This window comes from Helianthus annuus, chromosome 5 (genome assembly GCF_002127325.2).
Source record: "Helianthus annuus cultivar XRQ/B chromosome 5, HanXRQr2.0-SUNRISE, whole genome shotgun sequence".
NCBI classification, from domain to species: Eukaryota; Viridiplantae; Streptophyta; class Magnoliopsida; order Asterales; family Asteraceae; genus Helianthus; species Helianthus annuus.
Genome location: NC_035437.2, coordinates 169,125,126 through 169,135,177, shown reverse-complemented (window position 1 = coordinate 169,135,177; position 10,052 = coordinate 169,125,126). Strand labels below are relative to the sequence as shown.

Genomic DNA, 10,052 nt, shown 5'->3' with positions numbered 1-10,052 from the left:
GCTTATTAGCTTATATAAGCTAATTTGAATAAGCTTATTTGATGATGGTTTTTTAGCTTATTTGAAGAAACCTTCTTTGTGTAAGGGCAAATGATATAAATAAGCTATAAGCTAATCCAAACACATTAAAAAGAGCTTATCAAATGATAGAAAATAAGCTATAAGCTAGTTTAAAATATAAGCATAAGCCAAAAAATAAAAACTAGGCCAAACACCCCCTAAATGAACCATGGCTTATTTGTTCGAACCACAATAGGGTTTTTGCAAACCGAACATAAAACACCATTGGTGATCCTCAAAACCTCCAACACATAAATGGCGAGTGACGAAGAAGACTTCGTGTTCTTCGGAACACCGATTGAACGGGAAGAAGATACAATCAGCCGGAAGAAAAAATCGATTGCAGAAGCTTCTGGTCAGCTACGAACCCTCGCTCCTTGGAAACAAGAGGTTTGGTTCGACAATTATATTCAGTGCATCCTCAATTTAGCCAAAGTTTGTTTATGTTCCGTTAATTCGTTACAAATTATCGGTTTGCATTGATTTGGAATGAGTTAGAGACTCAGTTAGGGTTTGGTTCTGTTATTGTTGCGTTTTGTGACATTTAGGTTTAGGAAGTTTATCATGATTAATAACCTAGTGATGCCATTCGATACAGAGTATGGGCTATGTGTTTTACTATTCTGTTATTTTGTAGAGTTCGTAAGATGTAAGATTCATATGATCATTAACTTATGAAAACGGAAATGGATAAACACTTGAGCAAGTAGTACGCGTAAACATAACTCATCACGGTCTACTAAAATCTATTAAATAATCGATACAGACTTTCAGAATTTCACGCATTGGCAGCTTGGTTAGCAAAAGCAAAACAAGTTGCGTTTTACCTGATCCCGTTGGTTAGCAGGATATTGGGTTTAGTTTGGGGCAGGGGCGGATCTTAGTGGAGCCGTGGCAGGGCCACGGCCCTGGCAAGTTTTTCGGCCGTAGTGCTAGTTTTCCGCATTTCGATCGAAATTTTGTATATATACTATGTTCGGCCCTGGCAAGTTTTTTCGGCCGTAGTGCTAATTTTAGTGTCCGTGTCTTTCGGCCCTGGCAGGTTCAACGGGCAAGATCCGCCATTGGTTTGGGGGGGGGGACTTTTGTGGTAACAACTAACAAGTTGTCACGGTCACCGTAAAACAAGCAAAAAGTTGGATGACATTCTTGTTATGTAGCATTTCAAACAGAGTTTGATGCATGTACCACTTTTGTATGTGTTGTGTTTCATAGAAAATTAATTATTATGTAATATGCTTTATAGGTTAGAGACGAAGAAGGAAGAAGAAGGTTTCATGGGGCATTTAGCGGAGGTTTTTCTGCTGGTTACTTCAATACTGTGGGCTCTAAAGAGGGTAAATAATTACAAGCTTTAAAACAATATGCTTTCTTTGAATAAGTATTAAGTTTTTTTTGGTCTTACTTAGCTTTATGAACAAATTTACAGGGTGGACACCACAAACATTTACATCATCAAGGAAGAAAAGAGCTGAAATTAAGCAACAAGACCTTTCAAACTTTTTGGACGACGATGAGAAAGCTGTATGTGGATTTTTGTTTTTCGTGGACCTTAATATCTTTATACAAAGAATGATTCTTTTGTTGTGAAGCTTTGTGAACTTAATCATGCAACATACAAGTACATTGTATTCTATGATTATAGTGTGAGTGGCCATCAATGTTAAAATTGTTGATGACCATGCATTCAAACTTACAATAGAAGTTTGAGGTTTATTTTTAGTTTGTTACTTACTTTTGAGGTATATATTTTTCAATATAGGAATTGGAAGGCAATTCTTTGGGGACATCTATGCAGTTTGACACTTTCGGATTTACTGCAGCAGAAATAGCTAGGAAGCAGTCTGAGAAGGAACAAAATGAGAGGTAACATATGATTGGTTTTCTTATCGCAGGCTGTAAAATCAATATTTGGTTTGATTAATTTTCGGTTTCAAATTATCATAAATTTCTGCAATGATCAAATTCCTGCTGCTCTGTAATCACATTGCAACGCATTGTTGATATTTTTGCTACCGACCCCAACATAAAGTTAGCTTAACATGATGTTCCTGTGTTTAGTTTACGCTTCTTCATAGATTGAATTTTTGTGTATGTATTTATGGTCATGATAGTTGATAACATAGTAAATGTGCATTCTGATGAAAATTTTATACTCTATTGCTAGTTTTTCTATTTTTGTTTGTCATTGGATCTCATAACGCCTTTATGATCCTGAGTCTGAAATACCATCTTAAAAAAATGCAGGCCATCAGCTATTCCTGGGCCTGCTCCTGATGAACTAGTTGTTCCAGCCACGGATTCCATTGGTTTGTCTCTACTAATACACACACACACAAACATACATACACACACATAGGGCACCCACACTTTCAATAAAGGACCACAAATATGTTGAGAACTGCAAGGACCGTTTAAGCACTTGTACGTAGTGCTTCAATTGTCAATCGTGGTTTTTATTAATTAATTTTAAATAAAGGAAAGGGGTAAAATGGTAAGGCTGTAAAATGCTAATTTCCTCCTCGTCCTTTTTGGGTAAAATACCAATTTCCTCCTCGTCCTTTTTGAGCTGTGCAAAAGTGAATCCGGCAATATATACAACACAAGCGGTTCCTGTGGTTCTCAACTTATTTTTTGGACTTTTGGTTTTCAATTGAACTTTCTTCTCTCCGTCTCTCTCTCTCTCTCATATATACACACACACACACACATATATATATATATCATTTCTTATGATGTCTCCATGTATCTTCATGCTTTTGATGGCTAGGTGTCCGATTAATGCTGAAAATGGGATGGCGTCGTGGTCAATCAATAAAAAGTTCAAAGAGTACGCATTATGGTATGCTTTTCAATTGTCAGTATCATGTCATATAAAAACCTGCTTGACATAGATAGTTGTATTTTCTCTATCTAATAAAGACTTGCAGTCACAAGAAAATGAATGAGATGCTCATCTATAATCATTCCTAACTGCAGATGCTCGGAGAGAAGCAAGAAAAGCTTTTCTTGCTTTTGCGGGTCCCGAGGATGCTGAAGCTGAAGATGCCATGGAAACTGCTGCAGAGCTCCCTACTGATGATCTTAATCGGTTTCAGAAAAGTACTCCGGTGCGTAAATTTTCCTTATGCTTTTTTATTGGCACTTACCATATTGCATGTGTCATGGATTCCCCTATTTCATTCATTCATGCTTACGTTCCGCTATTCTTTAATGTTCCATATGCAATATTGAAAGTAACTATGGAATGAGAAAAAAACGTGTTCTGTTAGTAGATAAGAACGGACCGGACCATTCCTTTTAGGAGTACGCATCCTCTCACTCAGTTGATGTTCATTTCTTTTGTATTATTTCTGACATTAACGCCAATCTGGCTATATATAACCTCTTAAGCATATGTTTCTTTGACTTCATTAGATTTTTCATGTGTATCTTCAGCTTCGAATGTTATCATATATGTTTCAATCTGTTAAGACCTCTGACATTGTAGTTATCATATCATTTATGAGTGGCTTTAAATTATTCCCAAACCGAGTCTCTTAATTATGTTCTCTTTTCAGGTTTATGTGCTAAATCCAAAGCAGGATATGTATGGTCTAGGCTATGATCCGTTCAAAGGTGCTCCTGAATTTAGGGGTATGTAACACTCAGAAACTAGCCAGCTGATTTGTTATTCAAAAACTAATTCACTCACAAACTTTTGTCATTACTTCAGACAACAAAAGGTCACATTTACCTGGGAATAGAGAGTCGGGGCACAAAAAATCGCATCCAAAGAAAGACGGGCTCTTTTCTTTCAAACGTATGGTACCCGTATTATCTGATGCATTCTGTTTTAATGAAAGTATTTTCTTGTTTATTATCTGCATGTGATTACCTGTATGGATTGCTTGTTGTGTAAGTTAAACTTTTCAAGTTAATAACTTGTGTTGGCTTGATTTCATCAGCAAGAAATGTTGCACCTGGTTTTGGCATTGGAGCCCTTGAAGAGCTTGATGCAGAAGATGAGGATGTATACGCGTCAGGTTATTTCCCGCATTATTATTGTTTTTTATAGTATCAAATGTTGTGCTTTTATGCTTACACATATTAAGTAAAAAACTGAAATTAATACATCATTCATCTAGCAAGTGTTGTATTTAATAACTTCATGAAATTTTGGAAATTCACGAGAAACCATCACAAAACTTATATGTGTCAAAACACAATTCACTCGTTTTATATAGAGAGTATATTTGTATAAAAACGTACACATAAGAAATTATCAGTTGATATATGTAGTAAGTGGCAAATTATCTCACAAAGTTGAAAATAGTGTATTATTTCTATTTGTTTTGTAACTAGTTGATTATGAAAGGGAGTAATATATAAATTAGATTGTAAAATAGCTTAAGATATTTCGTTAGTAAAAAAAACAAGATATAAAAAAGTTCACTCCTAGGTTCACGTTGAACACATTGAAAAGATTTTTCTAATGCCTGTTAAAAAGAAATACAGTATTATATTGTAATTTCTTTAACAATAACATAAAAACATAGGAAACAAAAAATATGAAATATAACATACCTGGATAGGCCATGGCGGAAAAGGAAATGTTTATTAGCTAATTGAGTGAATTTCAAGTTTTGTCCTTTATCTTTAGGCCACTTTGCAAGTTTTGTCCTTTATGTTCAAATTTGACGAGTTTTGTCCTTTATGCTTAAAAATTAAGCACGTTTTGTCCTTTATGCTTGATTTTTAAGGACAAAAGGTGCTTGATTTTTTAAACATAAAGGACAAAACGTGTTTGATTTTTAAACATAAAGGGTAAAACGTGCTTGATTTTTAAACATAAAGGACAAAACTCGTCAAGTTTAAACATAAAGGACAAAACTTGCAAAGTGGCCTAAAGATAAAGGACAAAACTTGAAATTCACTCTAGCTAATTTATACTTTTATAGTAGAAAAACCTGCTTGATATAGATAAATTTGCATCTGATTCTCGTTGAGTCGTTTCTAAATGAGTAAAATTTTTTGGGTAACAGGTTATGATTTTGAAGCTTTTGTTGAAGAAGTTGAGGAACCTTCAAGATTGGCAATAGAGGATAAAAAGAAGCCCAGTTCAAAACAAAACGATGGTGTTTTGCCCGGTTTTAAAGCCGCATCCAATACTGACTACCAGTTAGAAAGGTGACATTTCTCGTTTCATATCTTCGCAATTTGAATTGTTAAATTAGTTATCTATAGTTCTTCAAACAGTATTTATGTTACTTGGTTCGTGTTATTTAAAAAGCTTGAAGAAAGTACACAAATGGTTCTTGTGGTTAACCAAAATTTTGGATTTAGTCCCTAGCTTTTCAAAAGTACACGAATGGTCCCTGTGGTTTGCATTTTGTAACGCATTTGGTCCCCAGCTAACAAATCAAAAGGTTTCAGCAGGTCCAAGTTAGAGACTAAATGCGTTACAAAGTGCAAACCACAGGGACCATCCATGTAACTTTGGCAAAATTTGGGTACTACATGTGTTACAAAGTGTAAACCACAGGGACCATCCGTGTGCTTTCGAAAAGCTAGGGACCATATCCAAAATTTTGGTCAAACACAGGGACCATCCTTGTACTTTACTCAAAAAGCTAGTAACGTTTTCCATGAATGGGATAGAGATATAATCAAAGGCATTTTAATATAGTATCACTTCTTTAACATTAGCAGGACAAAAAGAAAACGTCTTTTCATTTTTAGCTATATAAAACTTGAATCTTGATTACTTACATTTGGATACTTCATGCTCTCAGATTTGACCCTCCAGTAGTTCCAAAGGATTTCGTGCCACATCATAAGTTCCCCACTACACTATCGGTCAACCAAAAGTTGACCGAAGCACCTCCACCAGAGGTTCCTCCACCCGTGGATAACAACTTGAAGGTTTTGATTGAAGGAGTTGCAACTCTGGTGGCTCGTTGTGGCACATTATTCGAGGAACTTTCTAGAGAGAAAAACCAGTCAAATCCGTTATTTAACTTTCTTAACGGTGGAGATGGCAACGATTACTATAAACGGAAGCTATGGGAGGCAAGACAAAAACACGGAGACAAAACGAAACCATTGTTGAATGAAAAAGTAGCTCCAAACGCGCAAAAGATGAGCGCAGAAACGCGTGGAAACATTTTAGGAGAAAAACCTCTGAACAGAACCACAAAGGAGTTGAAACCTGTTGCCCCTGCCACTGATAATGTTAACCTTCAGTTTCATTTATCTGATACATTCACCGAGCCTGCATTGTTTGTGAGTCACTAAGTTCTTTGCTTATTTGTTTGTCTTAGATGCGACACGATGGGTTGGGTGTGTAACGGGGTCAATACAGGGTCCAGAATTGACCCACAAACATTATTTTCTATATTTTTTAAGAGTAAAATGCCATTTTCGTCCCTGAGGTTTGGCTACGTTTGCGACTTTCGTACTTTCGTCCAAAGGTTTGTTTTTCAACATCTGGACCCAAATTGTTTGAAATTTTGCTATTTTCATCCGGCTCGTTAACTCCATCCATTTTTCTCCATTAAGTCAGGGGTGTTTTCATCTTTTTTGTTAACTTAAGGGGCCATTCGGTTTTTGAATATTTGTACATTATGCTAAATGCTTGTACATAAAGTGAAAAAGACCGAATTTCCCTTTAAGTTAACAAAAAAGATGGAAATACCTCTGGACTTAACGGAGAAAAATGGATGGAGTTAATGAGCCGGATGAAAATGGCAAAATTTCAAACAATTTGGGTCCAGATGCGGAAAAACAATCCTTTAGACGAAAGTCGCAAAACTGGCCAAACCTCAGGGACAAAAATGGCATTTGACTCTTTAAAAAAATTATAAATTACTATTGTGGTAAATATGATCACGCGAACAAAGCTTTAGTGTGTTGTATGTATTTTTTTTTTTTGGACGGCTAGATCACCCGGTTAGGTCTTTGGCCTTTGATCGCCCAGGTCACGAGTAGGAATCCTGCGATTGGCATATTATTGCCAATTTGAACCGGTGCCACAGTTCGCCCCCCGCAAGATTCGACCCTGAGACCTCTCGGGCAGGAACTCCACATAAGTGGGTAAACCTTCCCACCTCCCCCCAAACCAATTGGTCTGCGGATCATTGGCGTGTTGTATGTATTAAAGATAGACTTTTGAGAACTTAGAACCTGTTCCATTTGTAGCTAAGTATCAATTCCATATGACCTGTTTTAGATAATCGCAAGCCAAATCAACCCGTTAGTAAGTAAATGGGTCAAAACCGCCACCTCTAGGTTATTTTGACATGCTTCTTGGCTGTTTTGATCTTCTTAGATTCTTGCGCATCTGGATTTTATTGCACACTATGTTCCTAAACAAAATAAAGTAGCATACACCTAATCTTTTGAAGAATTTTGATTGTAGGTGGAGCCTACCGAAATAGCAAAACCATTCCAACATGACCCTGCAAAGCAAGAACGATTTGAGCAGTACCTAAAGGAGAAATATCGTGGAGGTCTACGCACAATAGACGCTGGTGGATCAAGTAAAATGTCAGAGGCTGCTCGTGCTCGTGAACGATTGGAATTTGATACTGCCGCAGAGGCAATAACGCAGGGAAAATGGGGAAAAGAAAGTCAACTTTCCAGTCAACAGATATTGGGTGCATCAACAGGTCTAGGGTTACAGTTCACTTCTGGCGGATCAGAGGTATGTATATAGTTTCTGCATCTTTACTCGTAACTCTCAATAACATTGTTTTGTATGGATATCGTGATCTTATTATAGTTTATCAACAGATGAACGGAGTTAGTCAAACTGAAGAAGTTACAACAAAGAGTATGTTCCCGAAGCGTGAAGAATTTCAGTGGCGGCCTGCACCTATCTTATGCAAGCGCTTTGATTTAATCGATCCTTACATGGGAAAGGTATATTTTTTCATTTTCTTCTACTATAATATCTTATGCGTTTTGCAATAATTCTATAAATAATATTAATACAAAAGGCGTTCAAGAAAAAAACTATAACATAAGATAATAAGCAATTATATTTTGCAGCCGCCACCTCCTCCTAGGTCAAGGAGCAAGTTGGATTCTCTTATCTTTATGCCAGATTATGTTAAGGCTGCAACAGACGATAAAAATACCTTCTCGAATATCTCATCACCTCAAGTAGACGAAAACAGGAGAACGAATGTTTTGGATGCTGAAGATAAGGTTGAGGTTGAAAATGTAGAGGTTGAAAACGTTGAGAGACCTGTCGACCTTTATAAGGTAATATATATTCTTTATAGATCTATTACCACTCATTGTTATCAATAAAGTACAATCCAAATTTGACCACAGGGCCGGCCCGAAGGCTGTGCGGGATGGGTGACGGCTCAGGGCCCAAACCCATCGGGGGCCCATTTTTTTGTTTTTGTATTAGTTTTACACTATCTTGAAACACTTGGTTTGGTGGTTTGAAAGTCACTTTAATAATAAGAAGACACGGGTTCTAATCCCGGCGTCCTCAGTTTTGTTTTTCTTTTTATTTCTTATCTATGTATTAAATGCAAATGACATTAATTGCCTAATTTTGTCAAGTTGCATTAAATGATTGGTGTTGATTCAAATGACATTAATTCATTTTCATATATTTAAATTTTTTATATATATATATTATTTTTAAAAATTTATATCTAAGGGGTCCGTATTTTCTGTTCGCACAGGGCCTAAAGATTTTCGAACATTTTCGGAGACGGCCCTGTTTGACCGACCACACACTAGTTTCTAGATAAACAGGTCAAAATGAATTATTTTGATAATCTAATCCTTCAAAGGCTTACAATTTGGTATGGTTGCAGGCTATATTCTCTGATGATTCGGATGATGAAGATGAAAATATTAACACCGATCAACCCGAAGATCCAACAAAGAAAATAGAAGTTGCGAATACGGCTTTAAGTCGTTTAATGGCTGGTGATTTTCTGGAATCACTGGGAAAAGAGTTAGGCCTTGAGGTTCCCCCTGATCAACCGTACAACCCCCCCGAAGCGATTAAAAAACCGACAGTTCAGGACATCCCTCAGAAACATGAACCAATCGATAATGACGCACATAAAAATGTTAGTAGACAAAATACTAAAGAGCTTAAGGAGACCACGTTTAAAAGGGACGAAGGTTCTTCGGACGATGAGAAAAGTCGGAAACGATCCAAACGAGATTATGGTAGTACAGGTGACTCATCTGATGGTTATAGGGACCGATATAGTTCTTCAAGGCATAAAGGAAGAAAAAAGGAGACGAAAGCTAAAAGGGACAAAAGTTCTTCGGATGATGAAAAAAGTCGGAAACGATCTAAACGGGATTACGATAGTGCAAGTGACTCGTCTGATGGTTATAGGGACCGACATAGTTCTTCAAGACGTAAAGGAAGAAAAAAGGAACACAGAAAACACTCGAAGCATAGACATCATGAATCATCTAGCAGATCTCGACATTCTGCAGATAAAGAGTATCCCGATAGCAAGAGTGAGAGGAGGAAAAGGAGAGACTGAAGAAGAAAACTTTACAAATGAGCATAGCATATGAATACAAATCGTGAAGTATGTTCCAATCTTCCATACCCGTCATCGGTCTACTACATTGAAATTATGAACCGCGATTTCCAAATCACTAGCCATTGTAGTAGCATGGTGTCGAAATGAGTTTTAAAGCTTCATTATACTCTTGTTGGGTACTGATCGTTTGGATAGATCTAAATTTACTTAAAGGCAGGTGAATACTTGAATAGTTGTTTTAGAAAGATTTGTATGTGCGACGTCTTTCTAGGACTGCATAGATTCTGTCAAAATATCCACAGCGATGACGATCTTTCTTTCACATATCCGCTGTAAATTTTGATCCCCCTGCATACATGCATCGCAAAATAAGTGGGTCAGGAAGAGCGGGGTAACGGGTCATACCAGTTTTTAAAAATGCCAATTTAATGTGACATTTAATTTGGGTTAGACAGCTTCTGGAGCATTTGCAAGTTA

General features: G+C 36.8%; 1 protein-coding gene across 1 annotated transcript; it reads left to right on the top strand.

Moving 5' to 3' along the window:
- The first annotated feature begins 206 nt into the window (after positions 1 to 206).
- On the top strand, positions 207 to 9,897 carry LOC110941943 (G patch domain-containing protein TGH). The gene is made up of 16 exons (XM_022183642.2): positions 207 to 450; positions 1,307 to 1,397; positions 1,490 to 1,584; positions 1,823 to 1,926; positions 2,308 to 2,369; positions 2,831 to 2,902; positions 3,040 to 3,170; positions 3,621 to 3,696; positions 3,776 to 3,862; positions 4,008 to 4,085; positions 5,085 to 5,229; positions 5,835 to 6,324; positions 7,460 to 7,744; positions 7,834 to 7,962; positions 8,092 to 8,307; positions 8,880 to 9,897. The coding sequence occupies exons 1-16, from the start codon at positions 316 to 318 to the stop codon at positions 9,570 to 9,572; spliced, it is 2,889 nt and encodes a 962-aa protein (XP_022039334.1). The 5' UTR covers positions 207 to 315; the 3' UTR covers positions 9,573 to 9,897.
- The last annotated feature ends 155 nt before the right edge of the window (positions 9,898 to 10,052 follow it).